Consider the following 20,307-nt stretch of genomic DNA (forward strand, 5'->3'; position numbering starts at 1 on the left):
ATAGACCACTCTGAGGTTCTCATGTAGGCATCAGAAGCATCCAAGAACACACTGTCATCAGTAAGGGACAGCAAAGAGAGGTGAGTAAACATAACGTCACAGCACAGCAGTACCATCATGCAGTACAGTTCATGTGCATGTTGTGACTAAATCTGTAGGAAATGGTTAAATTAAGTTGCACTTTTTTTTTTTAGAAAAGAGGGAAATAATAGGTAATATCTTCCAGAAAAATGTCTATAAAAATAGTTAAAATATAAAATGTTTTCAGTTGCATAGTGGAATGAATATAAGTTTTCTAAAATATTCAATTATGTAGAACATCTTCTAGGTAAATATTGGTATAGCTAAAATCTGAACCAGATAGTAAGTAACTTGGTTGGAGTTCCCCAAGAAGCTGAGGTACACCAGGAAATAGAAATCCTAGTAGTCTCAATAAAGATTGGTGCCTTTTTTTCTGAATGAACTAATGTTGTCTATTTTTAATATGCAAAACTTGCAGAATTGATTTAATATTATCTCTAACTTTTCTTGCATAGCTAGCTGTTCTTGCTCGCAGTGAGCTCAATAAAAACAGAATAGAATGCTCTTCGTGAATGTATTGTCGTTTTGTTTAATGGCTTGACCATTTAAGAAAATTAATGGAAGCTTATTTAGAATTAAAGTAACCCTTTGTTCAGCAGACCAAAATATAAAGCAACATTGAATTTTCTCTTTGCTCTTCCTGAATAAAGTAAGTCTTATTATATGACCTATTCATAGTGTATGATACTGACACGTTATTTAAATTACACTTTCAATTTTTTCAGCTTCTCAAATACTCAAATATTGAGAAATATTAATGGTGAATTAGTTAATTGAAATTTATATTTTTTTGTCTCGTTCTCATGTCATCCGTCTTATTGATAGGAAATATCATTTATGAAACAAGCTGTGCTGAAGATGAGTATCAGATTGTGGGCTAACTTCTACCATACTTTAATGATGGACTAATAGCTGAACATCTTCCTTCACTGTGCAAACATTATTTAAATGTAAATAAAATCTGGTTGATTGGTAGTATAGTAAAATAGGAACTCTTCTGTTGGAATTAGTTTCCTAACTCATTTTTAGCAAGAGGGCAGCTGTATAAGAAACATTAGTTATAGTTTTGCTCTTTATCTTCAGCACAGCTATGTTTGTGTACATGAGCACATATACGTGTACAAGCCTGAGATCTTTGATTAATTTCCTGGAGGATCTCAGGGCTTGTATTATTGAAAAGGTTTAGCTAAGTTTTTAAAACAATAATAATTATTCTATTTTAAGATTTCTTTATTTGAGAGAGAGTGTGAGAGCGTGTGAGCAGCAGGGGAGTGGGGAGAGGGGCAAAAGGAGAGGAGGAAAGAATCTCAGGCAGACTGCTGAGCACAGAGCCTGCTGCGGGGCTGGATCCCCCAACCCTGAGATCACAACCCAGCTGAAATCAAGAGTCTGTCGCTCAACCAACTGAGCCACCCAGGTGCTCCTAAAATAATAATTATTTATGTAAATTTTCTAAATTGGTCATTTGTGCTATAGTTTAAAATAATGAAAACTGCTGTTTGTTAGAGGTATTTAATTGGTAAAATTTTTTTTAAATGTCAACTCTGCTAATATTAATGAATTCTCTTTATATATCTATAAATAAATTTGCTTCAGATGTTCAGTAATATTTAAGTAATGGTCTATACTTAAATTATTGCTTTAAGGTTTACAACCAGGGCTATGTTTAATTTTGCAAATTATTCTCCTTTGTAACTTAAGAATTTAGTTCTTAGTTTTGCATTTCTTCTTGGACGTGGTCATGAGAAATTTTTTTAACTATACATGAGAAATAGCTAAGTCAAATTTGGATACTTAGGTTGAAGAGGACGTGAGGTTTTTAGCACTCACTTTAAAATATTTGAAGAGCTGTCAAGTGGAAGAGTGATTAGGCTTGTTCTGTATTACCTCTGAGAATAAAAATAGGGCCAGTAGATAGAGTTATCATTAGATAGATTTTGGTTCAATTTATTTATCTCAAATAATCAGAAGTATCAGAAAATGAGTGGGCTGCTTTCCTTTTGCTGAAGGATGTTTGAACACAGATTACATAAACCACCACTTGGTGGCTCTGTTGTAGAGCAGATTGAAGCAGTGTTTGTTTGGATCTTTGGCCTTGATCTTGAAGTTGATTTTCTGTCAGATTTTGTAAAGACCAGTGCCTAGTGCAGTGTCTGTACTTTATCTTTCTCTATATTTTTAATTCTATTGGAAAATTATCTTCCTTTCTATTAGAGAAAGACATGCATGCAAACATGCATAAAATACACACCAAATTTTGCTGTGGTTAGGCTCAAATTCTGCCACTGTTGTGTTTTTTAAAAAATAATGTAGTTGCCTCATGTAATTATATCTTGACCTTCCAGTTCACAAATTAGTGTAGGATGGACAGCTTTAAGAATTCTCTTGTTAACAAGAGCTTCAAAAAGTTGAAAGGTAGACTTTTATAGGGGAAAGATGTTTATCAGTGGTTAAATTGTATGATGGAAGTTTAGATATTTTCTGTGGGCTTTTTTTTTTTTTTAGCCTTTTAGACTAGTGGTCACCAAAGTGTAATTATACACACTTCCAGAGAATGCAAGAAAAAGAATACCAATACTTCTGAAGTAAATAAATATACATAAACTTATGTATTTGTCTCTCCATTTAAAAATTTCTGATTCCATATATCATTGTATAGTACATACTAACTTATAATACTACATACTATTTTATAAGTAAATAAAATACATACTGGAGCAGGTACTTAAAAACGTTTTCAATGATATGTTTATATAAGTAATGAATAGACTATCATAAAGAATCGATGATAGTCACACTTATTCTAAAAATTAAATGTGAAAGAAGAGATTTTTGCCAATATTTAGCAAAGATAATAAATATAAAACTATATGAGACCTTTTGAGTCCTTAAGGTGAGGGATAAATGGAAAACCTCAACTGATTTGTGCTCTTATTGCTCTTATTGTTACTGTTGTTCTAAGGTAGTACTGTACCAGGAGAAGCAGAGGTAAGTAGAGGGACTAGAATGAAAAAGAATGAGGAAATTAATTGGCAGTTAAAAAGGAGTTGAGTTTTGCTGAAAAGCACTTCCTAACCATAGCTGATAACATACTTATACTTATAAATACTTATAACATAGCTTATAACATACAAGTTATAAGAAGTTAAAAAGATAATGAGAAAAATGCCCTCAGAGACTTCTGTTTGCTTTGTGAAGGAAGAGAGAATGAATATCATCAATTAATTAAGTAGCATTTGGAGGAGTTTTATATGTATATATTGCTGTAGAAACCTCTAGATTGGCAAGTGAACTCTGTGTTGCCTCTTCCTTTTTTTTTTTTTTTTAAGATTTTATTTATTTGAGAGAGAGAATGAGAGATAGAAAGCATGAGAGGGAAGAGGGTCAGAGGGAGAAGCAGACTCCCTGCTGAGCAGGGAGCCTGATGCGGGACTTGATCCCGGGACTCCAGGATCATGACCTGAGCTGAAGGCAGTCGCTTAACCAACTGAGCCACCCAGGTGCCCGCCTCTTCCTTTCAAGACTTGAAATCGCAGGCGCGAGCATGAGAGAGCTGTAGGGAAACTGATAAAAGTGTTTCAGGTCGTTTGGAGTTAGAGACAGAGAAGCAGATGTACAACTGATTTGTTCTCAAAGTTTGAGTCTAATTTCTTTTTTACTAGCCCTTGATTATCTCCTTGACTGGCTCTAACAAATAAGTATTCATAGAATGCAGCTTCTTAACATGAGTTAACTTCTTTAAAGGATTTTTAGAAACTCATTCTGGAGAAATGACGTCCCATTCAGCAATTGGTGAAGTAAAAAGAGATTTATGGTGTAACCATCAGTGCAACTTAAGAATTTACATTTCTCTTCTCATTCCTTTTGAGCTTTTTCACAAGTTATTACCAGCGGTGACACCAAACAGGATCCTCCCACCTTTTCATCTGTCTCTTTCTGTATGTAGTAGTTGAAAAAAGGGTGAAAATTACATTTTATGTGACAGATTAGCCCATACTGTTTCTTTTTTCCTTTTGAAGACCCCTCTGTTACATTTAATTGTGCAACTTTTCTGGATTAAAAAAAAAATAAACTGGCAAGGTTTTCGGATGCATAATGCTTTGTGTGTGTTTTACCAAGAATGACATTATGAAGAATTTGATTTAGTATATGAGGAAAATATTGGTTTCCATGTTTCTTTAAATTATACCTGTTCTATCTTGTGATGTATTTCATAGGATCCTAGACATAGTCTGCTTTGGAGGTTATGTAGTCCAGACCTTCAACGGATGTTTGGATCCCCTTTGGATTCACTGTGCTTTTCAGTAATTATGTTCTTCTCCAATTGATTAGCAAAAGTATCTCCTTATATAGAAGTACTCCTACCAAAGGAAAGATAGTAAACATTAGGCTTGAAATCAGATTTTGTTAACCAGTTTCTGAACTTTTTGCACATCCTATACCACAGTCTTTTAATTAGAAGTTTTGGTTACAACACCATACGTAGTATGTAGTCTTTTCAAATTGATTTCTTTCACTTAGCAGTATGCATTTGAGGTTCTTCCATGTCTTTTTGTGGCTTGATAGCTCATTTCTTTTTATTGCTGAATAATCTTCCATTGTATAGATTTACTGCAGTTTGCTTATCCATTCATCTATTAAAGGACATCTTAGTTGCTTCCAGATTTTGGCAATCATGAATAAAGCTGCTGTCATCATTTGTATGCAGGTTTTTCTATGGGTACAAGCTTTCAACTCTGGGTAAACACCAAGTTCAGTTTTTTAAGAAACTGCCAAACTGTCCTTCAGAATGCTGTATCATTTTACATCCTCCCATCAGTGAATGAGAAGTTCTGTTGTTTCATATCCTTGCTAGCATTTGGTGCTGTCAGTGACTTGGATTTTGACTATTCTCATGGATGTGTAAGTGGTATCATACTCTTTTACTTTGCAATACCCTAATGACATATGATGTTGAGCATCTTTTCAGGTGCTTCTTTGCCATGCATATATCTTCTTTGGTGACTGTTCTCTTCAGATCTTTTGCCTGTTTTTTATTTGGGTTGTTTTCTAATTTTTGAATTTTAAGAGTTCTTTATATATTTTGGATACCAGTCCTTTAACCAGGTGTGTTTTGTGAATATTTTCCCCCAGTCTGTGTCTTGTCTTTTCCTTCTCTTAATGATTTTTCATAATACATACTTTTTAGCTCCATGTCTCATATATTTTGTTTATTCAGGTGGGCTTAAGGGACCTACGAGAGGAAGATAAATTCAGTCTGAACCAACATTTTCATCCACGATGCTTCAGTGGTCATCTGATTCTTTTAAGATCTGGGAGGCACTATAGAATATTTAAATGCATAGATTTTTGAAATATACTTGGGTTTGGATTTTGGTTCTGCCACTTCAGTTGTGTGAACTATAGGGCAAATTGATTAAACTCTGTTCCTCAGTTTCATCATTTGTAAAATGGGGATAATAAATATGAATGCTTCTTCCAATATGTTGGCATAAGGATTAAATGAGTTAACACATGTAAAGTGCTTTAGAGAAGTGAACAGTACATAGTATATGCACAGTAAATATCAGCCCTTGTTATAATTATTTCTGCCATGATTATTGTTGTCATTAGAATTTTCTGCTTCATCCCCTCAATATCCTACTTGCTGTCTCTAATTGGTAATAGGGTCTCTATATTGAGTCATAGGCTGCTATTATGTAACTTCTGCTCATTTGTCCTTGTGTGTCCTTTGGATTATGAAAAATGAATTTAATACTTTTTCTAAATGATGTTTGTTCAGATTTTGAAGCTGATCCCTTCTTCCAACAAATGAATTGTAGTTTTGTGCTAGGCACCAGAAAGTTAAATAAAATATGGCCTGGCTTGGAAAGAACTTCTCTAGTAAAGGAAAATAGATGTGTAAATTAATTTTTCCTACCTACCTGTGTCTGACCTTAAATTATATAGTCCCTGTCTCTTCTCTTAAAATGGGTGAACTCTTCGTGTTACTGAGACCAGCCCCTCTATTTGTATAGTGGACACTTCTCTTTTGGTACCTGTAGGTGTTTTTTTCTCTGTTCCTGATTATTGCCCCCCTCACTGGTGAACTGTTGCCAGCAGCGGTTTCACTGGTATTGCTGAGTCCTCATCTTAACCCGTCAGCCATGTGTGACACCACTCATTATTCCTCCTTCTCTGACACTTTCTTCTCAGTCTCCTTTGTGTCATGCTGTCCTCTACCTGATTTCTAAAGGGTAAGTGCCCCACCCATCACCTTCTCTTTGGACTTTTTGTCTTCTTTTAAAATTTTTTTTATTTTTAAAAGATTTTTGTTTATTTGAGAGAGTAAGCAGAGGGACAAGGAGACTTCCTGCTGAGTGCGGAGCTGCTGAGTGTGGAACCTGACACGGGGCTCCATCCCAGGACCCTGAGATCATGACCAGAGCCAAAGGCAGATACTTAACCGACTGAGCCACCCAGGTGCCCCTGGACTTTTTTCTACATCTTATGTAATTCTAAGACTGGCAACTACAAATTTATTTCTCCAATTCAGACTGCTTTCTAAACCTTTATATCTAGCTTACTTATTAGATGTTCAGTAAGCATCTTAAAGCTAATATGTTCCAGAGTAAATTCTAGATTGTTCCCTGACACACACCCCCACCCCCCCACGCCCCTGCCCAAAGCAACAAAGAAAAAAACAATACTACTCCCCCTTCAAACCTTGCTTCTCCTACAGCCTTCTCCATCTCAATGAATAGCAGTTACGTTCTTCTGAGTGTCTAGGCCGAGAATCTGGGAATCACTCTTGACTGCTTTCTTTCATCTCTGTCAACAAATCTGTCAGCTCTGCTTTCACAGTATTCAGAATCCAACCACTTCTCACCTCTTCTTAGCCATATTATTTTGGTATTGATTCTTACAACATGCTGATCCCTCTGTTTCTACCTCTGCTCCCCTGTTGTCTCTTCCATAGAGCCGTCTGAATGACTGTAAAAACTAAAACGAAAAATGGTCATGTCACTATGCTCATCAAAGCCTTCCCATAGATTCCCATCTCAAAACAGAATCTGAAGTCCTTCCTTCCTGTGGCCAGTACAAGCCATATGTGTTACGTCCTGTCACTCTCTCCCTTGTGCATTCTCTTCCTTCCTCCTCACTTCCTTTGGCACTACAAGCACTGTTGTCAGATTTTGCTTTTGCTGTTCCCTCTGCTTGTATGCTCCTCCCCAGATAACCATGAGTCTTCTGCATATCATTTAGATCGTGATCAAATGTTACCTTCTCTGTCTAAACTAATGAGAACTACTTTTTTTCAGAGCTCATTAACCTCTTAAAACCCAGAATTTTACTGAGCACTGATGTCAGATTAGAAGATACCTTTTTTGAACATAGAACTATGATGCTCTGTCATGTGTCTAGTTCACAGCATATCTCAAAATATAAATGTGAATCTATCATTTGCGACTCCAGGTTTTAGTGCCTGTCATGGAGTTTGTCCAAATCTGAGAATTAAACTCATTCACATCAGTGACGTACTCTTATTTAAGTCAACTATTTCTTCTTTAAGATCAACCATCTCCAAATCAACGAGGCCTTCCCTAACCTACTTGTGCTCACCTCACCTCTTCTCTCTTACTAAATATCACCTAGTTCCTACTACTGTTGCCTGTTTAATTACTTATCTGATCCATTGTAAAGACTGGCAAGAGGTCCCTGTTGTGCTTTTTCTCCTAGAATGGTGATGTCTTCAGAGGCAATAATTTTGGATACTACCCTTTTATATGTTCTCACGTGTGTGTTTTATGCTGTTAGGCTCACATACTTCTGTACTGAGTTTAGCTCTAGCACCTCTCTTTCAATTCTGTACCTTACACTTGGAGTTTCTTCTTCTGTCAACATCATCTAATATATTCTAAGACCTACTTCATACCACATGCCTATGAAGATCTCCTTGACTTTTTCCTGTTGCCTTTTACATTGTGAAATTCTGGCATACTTTATATTTGCACAGTTTAGTACTTTATCATGTCCATATTTTAAGCAAACATAAGTACCATAAAGGCAAAATTTGTGCCTTAATCATGCTGCAAATATTTAGTTTACCCTACCTATAGCATTTTGTAAGGCCCATCTCTTCTGTGGCCTTTATAGCACTATTGTGGCATAGGTAATAGATACTGAGTGAATATTTATTGATTTTTGGATAATTTCTGAATTTGTCATTCACAGAAGTTAACGTTTACGAGTGGACACTAGTTATCCAGAAGGTCAGTGTGTGGTTGGTAGAATGCTAGACAGTTCTTCTGTATTAAATTGTTTGCATTTTTTTCTTTATGTCAGTAAGTGTCATGATTAATTTTTTAATATGGTGGTTAACATGATACACTTAAATTTAAATCAGTAGTTTCAAACACTGCATGATAGAATAACCAAGTTCTACCAGTTTTGCTGAGAGGAAGATTAAAGTCCTCTACAAAAATTATTTTTATATATTAAAAAAACAGTTGTTTCTTTTTCAGAAAATAAAGTTTTGGTTTCTTGAAAAGGCTAGAACTCACTAAAACTGTTACAAGTTGACTTTTTACAGTGAGAATACTGTAGAATTGTGTTCCTTATCACTTAAAATTTAGTGAAATCAAAGTTTTTTGTTGTCTCAGAAAAGAAATCCATGGAGGCATAGCATTGCTGTCCAGTGAAGTATGGACTTTGTTACTAATGAGATTCTAGCAGGTTGATAACACTAGAAGCCTTGGAGAGTTGAGATTCTAGAGTGAGGGACCTAGAGGGAAGGATGGTGAAATGTGCTGTTCTAAATGGCATAACCACTGAACGTGATTAACTTAAAATTAAATGGGAAAAAACTGAAAGAGAAAACAAAGCAAAATAGTTTACCCTTTTGATAACCAGCTATAGGGTTGCCTAATAGGAATATTGGATTTTGATTTTCTTGTGTTCTCCTCCAGGATATATATTTTTACATAATTTCAAAAATGTTATTTTAGGTTTCTGAATAGCAATCAACTCTTTAAAAAAAACCTTTTTATCTTGGAAATTTTCAAACAAAAATAAGAAAAAAATAGCATTAACTCCTGTGTACTCCTTTCCATCTTCAGTTATCCCCCTATGACTAATTTTTCATCCCTATTACTACCCACTTCATATTGCTAGATTGTTTTAAAGCAAATTCTAAACATTTTCAGTTCATCTGTAAATATTTAAATATGTTTGTATCTCAAAAATTAGAGATCTCTTTTTAAGCATGATCATAATGCCTTAAAAAGTTAACATTGCTTAATATCAGATATTCAGAAAGTGTTCAGATTTAACCTACTACTTATTGGTTAGTATTGTGATATTAAGTTTGATGGATTGGTACAAGAATTGTCACCCTACCACCTGATGGTTTTAGTAGCTATTAATTATTGTTGAGATCCAATATTTCATTAAGGGTTACAGAATAGTAATCCTTAGATACCCAGTGTTCAAATTTCTCTGGTTGTCTATATATATATATATATTTTTTTTTTTTTTTTTTTTTTTTTTTTGAGAGAGAGAGAGAGAGGGATGGGTGGGGGGCAGGGGGACAGGGAGAGGATCCCAGCATGTAGCCTGACATGGGTCTCGATTGATCTCAGGACCCTGAGATCATAACCTGAGCTGATAATCAAGAGTCGGATGCTTAACTAACGGAGCCACCCAGGCACCCCTGTCTTAGAATATTTTTAAAACTCTATTTGTATGAATGGAGATCCAGATAAGTTCCCTATATTACAGTTGGTTGACACTAAGTTTCTTTTTCATCTGCATGCTTGGCCTTCTCATCCCACCCTCCTTTACCTCCCTCTCTTTGCAGTTTATTTCTTAAAGAAACCGGGTTGTCAGAGTTTCTCAGTTTGAATTTTGCTGATTGCATCCCACTGTTTTATTTAGTATTATTTTTCTGTAAATTGGTAGTTAGGTATAGAGGCTTACTCAGATTCATGTTCAAGTTTTTGACATTATTTTAGAAGCAATGTTGTGTCCTTGAGGCACGTAATATACCATTACTTCTCTTTTTTGTGATCACGTTCATAGCCATTGTGATATCTTGTCCACAGTGGCTGATAGGAATGCTCTTGATTTCTTGAGGCTAGCTGTTGTTAGTGATCTAGTTTTTTTCCTCTGGGAATTCTTAGTAACTTTTTTTTTACCCCTGAGTTCTGATTTTTTACAGGATATGTCTCAGGTATGATAACACTGCAGTTGGCAAGCCTCTTCAGTGTGAAGACCGTCACCTCAGATCGCTTTTTTCCTCATATTTCTTTATTTTCCCTCTCCACTGTCTCTTTTTTTGTTTTGTGACTTACTCTATCACTTTATTCAATTCTCTGCTCAAATGTTACCTTATCAAATCACATTGATCAGTCTCTGTGAAAGCATCCTGCTACTGTCCTCTTATTCTAGTTTTATTTTTCTTTATAACACCTGATATGTATTTATAGAGTCTCCTATGACTTAAATAAATGCAGGGACTTTTTTTTAATTCACTGCTGTTTCCTTAATGTTTAAAACACTGTCTTCTACATAGTAGGTGCTCAGTAATATTTGCTGAATTAATTATATTATGTTGTTGGACTCATGGGTCATTCATCTTGATCTCTTAACTTTTATAGCATATATTTTTTTAAAGATTTTATATATTTATTTGAGAGAGAGAGTGAGCAAGAGAGAGAACACAAGCAGGGGGAGTGGCAGAGGCAGAGGGAGAAAGAAGCAGGCTTCCTGCTCCGCGGAGCAGGGAGCCTGATGTGGGGCTCGATCCCAGGGCCCTGGGATCATGACCTGAGCCGAAGGCAGACATTTAATCGACTGAGCCACCCAGGAACCCCTTTTATAGCATATTTTAAATTTATTTTTATTTCTTCTCTACATTTAGTGTTTCTTTTCTTTCACTATCTTCCAGCAACCACTGAATGTTTGCTTTTGATAACTGTATGTTTAAATTCTAACATTTCTTGTTCTCTGGTCTTCTTTCACTATATCATGTACTTAATGGCTGCAGGGTCCACTTCAGTCTAAGGATACTAAGTAGACTCCTCCACCCTTCCTTCTCCCCCATTAGATTATCTTCTGACCCCTAAATTTTCTTTATTCTTCCTTTGTTCATCTTGGTTCTTTATTTATTGTAGCTGGGTCTTTCTGGAAGCTGGTTTGGGTTTCATCAGTAGCTGTTTAGATATATTTCTCTAGGAGAGCTCTTTCATTTAAGTGGATGAGGTGGGCCTCCCAGTAGAGTGCTTGGACCTGTGGCACGGAGAGGAAGGGTTCAGTTGGCCCAACTATTTGAATGGATTTAATTTAGTTATCTTGCTGTGTGTTTCACAGCCAACTCTTCCTTGCTTCCAAGACTTTCGAAGAAAGAATTCTGTTTATTTGTGGTGTCTTTTGGCTATGGTTTTGCTTTGCTTTTATTTTTCTATCAATTTCATCCTTGCTTACATTTTGTAAGACTCTGGCAAAATGTCTTTTTAGATGATACCGTTTTTTGTCATCTAGTATTATGGTTTCATTTCTTTTTTAACTTTTTACAAGGTTATATTCTTGGAAATGGTTGAAGAAATATACATATGTTCATAGAGCAAAATTGGAACACTCATTTTCTTCTCTTCCCCTACAACTTTAACTTTCCTCTCTGTAAGTAACCACTATTAATAATTTACTTAGGTTATTTTTAACATAAATATGATTATCACTTGTTAGCTTACTTTGTTGACTTAATCATGTCTTGATCATTTTTCCATCTTATGAATTTATTAAATTTTTTACAGATGTATAAAATTCCTCTTTTTACTAATGATTTAAAAGTAATATTGTTTTAATTTGCATTTCTTGATTAGAAAATAAATTGAACATATTTTTTAAAGATTTTATTTATGTCAGAGAGAGAGAGAGAGAGAGCACAAGCAGGGGGAGTGGCAGGCAGAGGGAGAAGCAGGCTCCCCATTGAGTAGGGAGCCTGATGTGGGGCTTGATCCCAGGACCCTGAGATCATGACCTGAGCTGAAGGCAGATGCTTAACCAACTGAGCCACCCATGTGTCCCTAGTTGAGCATTTTTTAATGTATTTTTTGATGATTTGTATTTCATATTTTATGAAATGCTTGACTTATTTCTACCTTTGCCCATGTTTTTAGTTATTTCTTAATGATACCTAGACATTGTATGTATTCTTATATTTGCCATGAAAAAATGTATTTTATTAATAGTTGCTTGTAGAGTACCTCTGTCTTATTTATGTTTCTTTTTTTTTCCTCAGAGGTCTTACTATTTGTTTAGCTAAATTTGTTGATTTTTTTTTTCCTTTATGGATTCTCCATTTTATGTTTTACTTAGGTAGGACTGATGTTAGTTTTATCCTCAGTTACTTTACAGTTTTTATGTGCTATTATTGTATTTTTAAGTATCTGTCTTCTGTCACTTCAGTGGGTTCTTGGTAGGGAAGGGAATTAGATATGTGTGCTCAATTTGCCATCTTCAGCAGGAATTGAGATAGATATTTAATTATTCCATGTTCCAGGATTTGTCTTCTGGCTTAATTTAATAATTCAATATCAAGAAGTTTCACAAGAATGTAGTCACTCATAACATTAGATACACTTCCATTTTATGCATTAAAACTATTCTAAGGTGAATTATTAGCAAGTAGAATGTAGGCTCTATTGAGGCTTAAATATACTAGCATAACTTAAAAATCTTTTTAAAATTTTATCCCTCAAAATCTTTGTAATTAAAAAAAATCTTTGTGATTAATAATTCTTGTACGTTTGTATACTTCCAGTTGGGTGTTTTTTTTTAAGATTTTATTTATTTGAGAGAGAGAGAATGAGAGATAGCACGAGAGGGAAGAGGGTCAGAGGGAGAAGCAGACTCCCTGCTGAGCAGGGAGCCCAATGTGGGACTCGATCCCGGGACTCCAGGATCATGACCTGAGCCGAAGGGAGTCGCTTAACCAACTGAGCCACCCAGGCACCCCCAGTTGGGTATTTAAAACTTTTATTTTAACAAAAAGCAAACACACATGCATGCATGCAGAATGGGGGTGTGAAGGACAGAACATGACAACACTGATATTTTAAGGATTTTGAGTGAGGCATTTTGGGGTAAAGTTACTTTTTCAGAAAAAATGTACAAGTGTCACCCCTTTCACCTTGAGGATCATAATCGATGAGAAAAAACTATAATTTCCTAATACTAAGGATGAGGTAATTATCTTTGGAAGTGTAGTCAGATATTGTTCACAAATGATGCTTTAAAAAACAAGTCAGTAGGGTGATGAAAATTAAGGAATAGTGAAAAGACTTGAAGTTTGATCCTTGATCTTCAAATAATTTGTCATGTTATATTGTATGAGTCACTTGACTTGTTTTCACATTTGTGAAATGAAGTGCTTATGCTAAGTTATTTCAGATACAAATTGTACAAAGCTTTGGCATCAATGGTGCAGGTATAATGGGCAGATGGAATCTATGAATACATTCACCAATACTGTGTTATGGAGGACTCAGTCACTTAGACTTTGGATAATTTTTTTTCTTTAAGTTTTTATTTTTAAGCTCTACATCCAACATGGGGCTTGAACTTACAACTCTGAGATCAAGAGCTATGTGCTCAACCGACTGAGCCAGCCAAGCACCCCAACCTTCAATAATTTTACATGTAAAACAATGCCAAATTTATGGAGCACCATTTCTTCACTCATAGGATATGTATAGGTGTTTAAAATAAAGAAATAAAGTGAAGCCCACCTTCTGCCCACTAAAAAGTTGGAAACAGACCCATAGAATATATAGATGGAAAAAAATTCTTGTCAAGATTTACCTCCTTTGAAACATGGAGAGTGTGTATAAACACTTTGATTCTGAATCTTTGGTGCTGGTAACTTTATAAAATAAGGATTTTATTATTACAAGCTCAGGGCAGAAGAGCTCTTTAGCTGTGTGGTTGCTTCTTAAGCTTATAGGCTTAAAAAATTAGGTGAGAATATATGTAGCTCATTGGTTCTTAGCCATTTGAAGTGTTTGGAAAAACACACAAAAATAATATGAACATAAGGTACATTCCATTAAAAAATATTTGTACACATTCATATATATTCCTGTAGTCTTTCAGTAAGAAATATAGGCTAATGGTATATGACAGTGATAATTAGCTAGAAGATTTGCCACGTATGTCTTAAGGATCTACTAGTGTAGATTCTCCACTTATTTAATAAAAATATCTCTAAGATTTTCTATTTATTTACTCACATATAAATTCAAAGCAAATTAATTTCATAAAAGTACAGCTACTTCAAAAATTGTGATTTAGCATATAAGGGATTCCAGAGTTGTATCATTACATACTGAATCCTGGACCCAGGATAATAAGTGAGCTTCCATTATATTGCCTGGATGTTGTAAATTACTTATTTTTTCTAGAAAATCTGGTATCAAAAAGGTCAGGGGTGCCTGGCTGACTCTGTCGGTAGAGTATGACTTTTGATCTCAGGGTTATAAGTTTGAACCCCATGTTGGGTATAGAGATTGCTTAAAGTAAAATCTTAAATAAAAAAAGGTTGTTGAGTGAAAAAAATTTAAGTAAAATGTGATTTACTGACATGTTACTTATCTTTCATTGGCTACTGCTATCAAAAAGAAATTCTTTTGGATTACTATTCAAGTGATGAGTGTATCAAGTGAAAGATAAGTGGTAAACATATCTTGGGAGAAGAAAAATAAAGTATTGCATTTTATAAACTTTTATATAGACTTAACTTACTGTAATACTAGACCTTGTACTTTAGAGATATCCTAGGACAATTTGCCTTAACTTTTACAGGAGAGAAATTCTGGGAAGGTAAGGGATTTGCCCAAAATCACATACTTAATAGCACAGTAAGGTTTAGAACTCAGGTATCCCAACTTTCAGACCCCTTCTTTCCCCACACATCATTATATGCTTCTGCTCTTAATTCGTGATCAGGCAATGACTTCTAGTTTGAAAAACAAATCACCGTTTTTCAGAAATTTATGTTTTAAAATCTTTTAAACAGACTGCAGATTTACACTCAGAATCAGTGAGTACAGATTTAGAATTTTACATTAAAGATGGCTAAGCATGAAAATGAACTTTCTGAGACTATGAACAACTTAGCCCTTCATTTCTTAATTTGTTTTTGTCTCAAATTGCAATACTTATGTTAAGCATTATTTCTTTACACAAAAGGCTATATTCTTTTTTTCTTTTTTTTAAGCTGTTTGGAGATATGCATTGCTTTGGGGGAGATATGTAAAATATTCTTTGGCATCAAATAATTAAAATTGCAACCTTGTTTTTTTTTTACAAGTTCTATTTGTAGGCACAAATATAATTTATTGATTCGTTTTTCCACATTAATTTTGGAATAGGGAGTAGTTTTTTAATTATTAGGATGTAGGAGGGTCAGTCAGGCTCAGTAAATTGTTACTATAAAACCAGTGGAGTAGAATTGTTTATGGCCTCCCCTATACATTGTATTATCCGAATTTTCCATCTGTCAGTAAGTTTTTTCTTATATAAGACTAGCAAAGCTAACAGTTGGGGGTTCATGACTTTAAAAAGAAATTAGGAATTCAAAAGATAAATGAATTGGAGGTCTAAGTGAGTACCCAAAGTTTAAATGACATCTGGACTTAATGTCCAAAGCCAAGGTAGTTGGGGCTATAATCTGTCTATATTGAAGGTTTTAGCATCAGTTACAGAAGTTTTATAACAAATGCATTTTTAAAAATTATAGTGTACTAACTTTATTAATTAAAATCCTCTTGATGAAAACTTGGCCTTAGGCATTCTCCTTTAATTTATTGATTTAGAACAAAGTGTTTGGAAAAGCATATGAAAAGATTTAGGATAATTGCAATGCACATGGTGTCCAGCTTGCCAAGGATATTTTTCCTTTTTTGTAGTTTATAAAGAAAGCAAAGTATTTTAAATTCCTCCTACGATGGAATTTTACTTTTTCATTAATAAGCAATATTTTACTCAGGGTTTCCAACATCAGCTTTCATTTTGTAATGTAGAAGCTTCCCTGTGATATAAAGTGTTGGGACAATTTAATTAGGAAAAGAGATCATGGAACTCCATGTGATGGTATAAATTTTCCAATGCTTCCATGTTCTAAATTGGAATGAAAATACATTAAAATTTACATTAAATTATATCTGTTTTCAAAGTTGAGGAGTCAGGGGAAAAGGGGTTGGGATAGAGGTTGTGGAATGTGTTTGGGGCTCCATGGTGGGAGGTGGGGTCAAAGAAGCCTTTTAATCATAAATAGAAAGGAAATTTTGACGAGGGCATTTAGGTTACATGGTTCTTTCCCCTTTTTTGTTTGTTACAGGCAAAGGGGAAGATAGTGATGTACTCAGTATAAATGCAGATGCTTATGACAGCGACATAGAAGGCCCATGCAACGAAGAAGCTGCTGCTCCTGAGGTCCCTGAAAATACAGTCCAAAGTGAAGCTGGTCAGATAGATGACCTGGAGAAAGACATTGAGAAAAGTGTGAATGAGATTCTGGGACTGGCAGAGTCTAGCCCAAAGGAACCCAAAGCAGCCACCCTGACCGTTCCTCCACCAGAAGATGTTCAGCCTTCCGCACAGCAGCTGGAGCTGCTAGAACTTGAGATGAGGGCGAGAGCTATTAAAGCCCTAATGAAGGCTGGTGATATAAAAAAACCAGCCTAATTATTTGACTTGAATCTGAGTTCTAGGTATGTTTGAGCGAAGCCACATCATATAATTTTGTATATGAAGTTTATTTTGAGTCTTATGTGGTATTTCTCATGTAATCCTTATTAGATAAACTCATCTTAGGCCTAAAATACCTGTGGTTTTTTTTTTTACTGTTGTTACTTTTATATATGTGTTATTGCTTTATGAATTTATGGCAGATATCATTGGATAACCTGGATACTTTGTTAGATGAGCATTTAGCTATGTCTGCAAATTAATATCTGAAAAGCCATTAGCAAAGAGTCACTGTATTTTTTCCTTCATTTTTAAATGTTTTGGCATCAAACCTAAAAGCTTAAGAAAGATTGACCAAGCATGTTGCTCTTAAGGTTACCTATATTTTGTGGTAGAATATTAAATTACTGCTTTTAGATTTGTTAACAATTTAAGAAATTTAGTCATGCTTATATGCGCTTTTAAAATAAGTCTGTCTTGGAGACACCTTCTGTGGGTGTGAATTTACTGGTAAAAACAGAGTAACATTTTTTGTTGTAAGGCTTAGAGGTCTGAAATGGCTGAGAAAAATGTTTTTTATAAAAGAAAAAAGGGACTTAATTTAAGGCCATTTTTAAAAATGTAGAAGTAATTGCCCAACTTTAATTCCAGCAGACAAGCCATTCTAACAGGTATTTGATATTATTGGACACTTTGTTCAAGTTTTTTTCTTCAGTAAAAAGGGAACATATTTGCATTTACATTCCAAGGTATTAGGAAAAGAATATTTTATTGTACAGGCTTTTATCTCATGTTTTTGCTTGAAGATCTGATGTGCTATAATTCCATGAATTAAAAATAATAAAGACTATCATCCTGGATCTGAAGACTTTTGATACATTTCCAAAAGCAAAATTAATTTCAGGAAGCTTTGATAAGTCAATGTTATAATTAATCTAATTTTGTATAGTTTTTGCAAATAAATTAACATCCTGCACAATAATGGATGCTTTTTGCCCCATTACTAATTGTAGTTGTTTGATACTGAAATAAATTTAGGTATAGACTCTTAAAATAAATTAATTTTTTTCTAAAATATAACTCTGAAACCACTGTTTTTATACTTGCTAACAAATATATTTTATTTGTAAACCGTGCTCTACTAATGTATGAAGATTTTCCTCATACATAAAACTTGTTGGGATTGTGTTATATTAGCTGGCTTAATTATATGTAAATTTTAGAGAGTTTCTTGTGGAAATAGTGTTTATGAAACGTAAGAGTTGCAAAGTTACAAATTTATTTTTTTGTTGTTTCTGAATATGCCTTTAAATAATCCTGTCATATTTTTTCCCCCCTGGGATCTTTCTAATGTAGCACAGGCCTGTGTCATCTGGGGTACTTCTCTTAGGCTGGTAAATGCGGGTATGATTCGAATAGTGAGTTCTGCTTCAAGATGGAAAAGCATTGATTATGGCAAAATAATTTTTTATTTCAACTGAAAGTTAAAATAATAACAAAGTAGTACGGAACAAACTATTGCTGCTTACTAATTATAAAATGCAGTAGATGACATTTGTGTGATTAAACATACAGCAGTAGATAAGGGTCTGAGTGCTTTGTAGCTGCCTAGTTACCACCTTCATGAAGCATTGTGTGTCTGCTCTGTTCATTGTGCAGAATGGTCTAGAGGACATTTGACTAGAGTGGTATGTGTGAGGTAGAATGAGCTTAACAAATTAGAAGCCACTTAGTTTCCTACCTTGGAAAATCAGCTCTTCTTTTTTTTAAGTGTTGAAAGACACAAGAGCTTTTTGAAAAATGAATGACTTTGGAGAATAGGAGTATGTTTGTTTTAGGAAAGCCTAAGTAAATGGGAGAATACCATATATTGATCTAATGCTGCCATTTAAATCGTCAGCTCACAGGTATTTATTAAATACCTCTGAGGTGTTTAGTCTTGTTCAGAATCTCAAACTCAGGGATGTTACAGTATAGATTTTAGCACAGAATAGACTGAGTAATAGTAAAGATACAGGTGCTACTGCTTTTTATGCTCCTCCCTTTTGCCAAGGTAGAGAATTTTTTTTTTATACTTTAAATTTTTATTGTTATGTTAGTCACCATACATTACATCATTAGTTTTTTTAAAATAATTTTTTATTGTTATGTTAATCACCATACATTACATCATTAGTTTTTGATGTAGTGTTCCATGATTCATTGTGCATAACACCCAGTGCTCCACGCAGAACGTGCCCTCCTCAGTACCCACCACCAGGCTAACCCATCCCCCACCCCCCTCCCCTCTAGAACCCTCAGTTTGTTTTTCAGAGTGGTAAGGAGAATTTTTATGTAATGTGTAATTAGTAAATTAGAAGATCAAAAAAGGTTTTGACAGCCTTATTTTTTATTCAAATTGAAGTAATCCTGGTATTTGATGAGGAACTTGAATGATAGGTGGTAACTGATAATAACAGGTCCTCTGCGTTTGGCCTTGGGCCACTTTTTGATGATCCTGCTGATTCACCCACTCAGATATATCTTAAAAACCTATTACACCAAGTAGCCAGTGTAACATACTAATTATGAAAAATCTACTGAACCCCCAAATCCTTTAATGAACGCCATCAACTCCTTCTAACTATCAGGCAGGTGTTTTTTCCTTATAAATCTTGTTGCCAAAATCTACTTTCAGCAAATACTAGATTCTAGGGCATGATTAACTATCTGAGTAAAAGTATTCTGAATCATTTGGACAGTAATACAAATTGCAAGAAAGTAAACATTTTCAATGTCATTTTCAAGGTAGATAATGAACCCATGATTTGGGCCAAATAAAGTTGGCAGCCTAAAAATTTCAAAAATTCTCAGTTCTAGTCCATCATGAAAAGTAGGAAAAGAGTTTAGTTACAGGTATTTTTCCTTTATTGTACCTGTTTAATCCTTAAGTAAAACACCAATATGCTTTAACTTAAAACTTAGTTTTTTTATATTTTTCTTTCTTTTTTTGTGGTGGGGTGGCAGGTTATTTGCTTGTTTTAATGTTAGTCTTTTCCCTATCAAATGCTTTTCTTGAACATTTCCAGTCAATGAAATAAGGCATAATGGCATATGTAGCCTGCCTATGTGATGGCCTTGTTGGATTTGCAATTGCCTCTCTACGCTTTCTTTCAAGTAGATTCCCTTTTTAAAACAAAAAAATGCTAATGAATATTATCAATAGGAATGCAGATATATTTGATAATCATTTTTAAAATGCATTGTGATGAAATGAAAAGCCTGTGAGTTAAGAGCAGAAGGTTCGATTCTGCACAAACCAGCTGTGTTACCCTGGAAAGTAACTAAAATGAAATAAATTGTTAGCCAATATATCAGATTTGTTTCTGCTATAATACTGTGTGATTTCAGTACAGAATACTGTACAATTTTGTAAGCTTATTTCTTACTTCCCTTACCCTTTTCCCTGATTCAAAAATGAAGCAGCCTGTTTATTTTTTTTAGAGATTTTATTTATTT

General features: G+C 34.5%; 1 protein-coding gene across 1 annotated transcript in view; it reads left to right on the forward strand.

Annotated features, from left to right (window-relative positions):
• The window catches only part of CAAP1 (caspase activity and apoptosis inhibitor 1), a 45,550-nt gene extending 26,588 nt beyond the window's left edge, over positions 1-18,962 (forward strand). Inside the window, exon 6 of the mRNA XM_027616494.2 lies at positions 16,460-18,962. Within this exon, the coding sequence (XP_027472295.1) occupies positions 16,460-16,806 (347 nt within the window). The 3' untranslated portion in view covers positions 16,807-18,962. The remainder of the gene's footprint in view (positions 1-16,459) is intronic.
• Positions 18,963-20,307: the final 1,345 nt, after the last annotated feature.

Source organism: Zalophus californianus, chromosome 13 (assembly GCF_009762305.2).
Source record: "Zalophus californianus isolate mZalCal1 chromosome 13, mZalCal1.pri.v2, whole genome shotgun sequence".
Lineage (NCBI taxonomy): Eukaryota > Metazoa > Chordata > Mammalia > Carnivora > Otariidae > Zalophus > Zalophus californianus.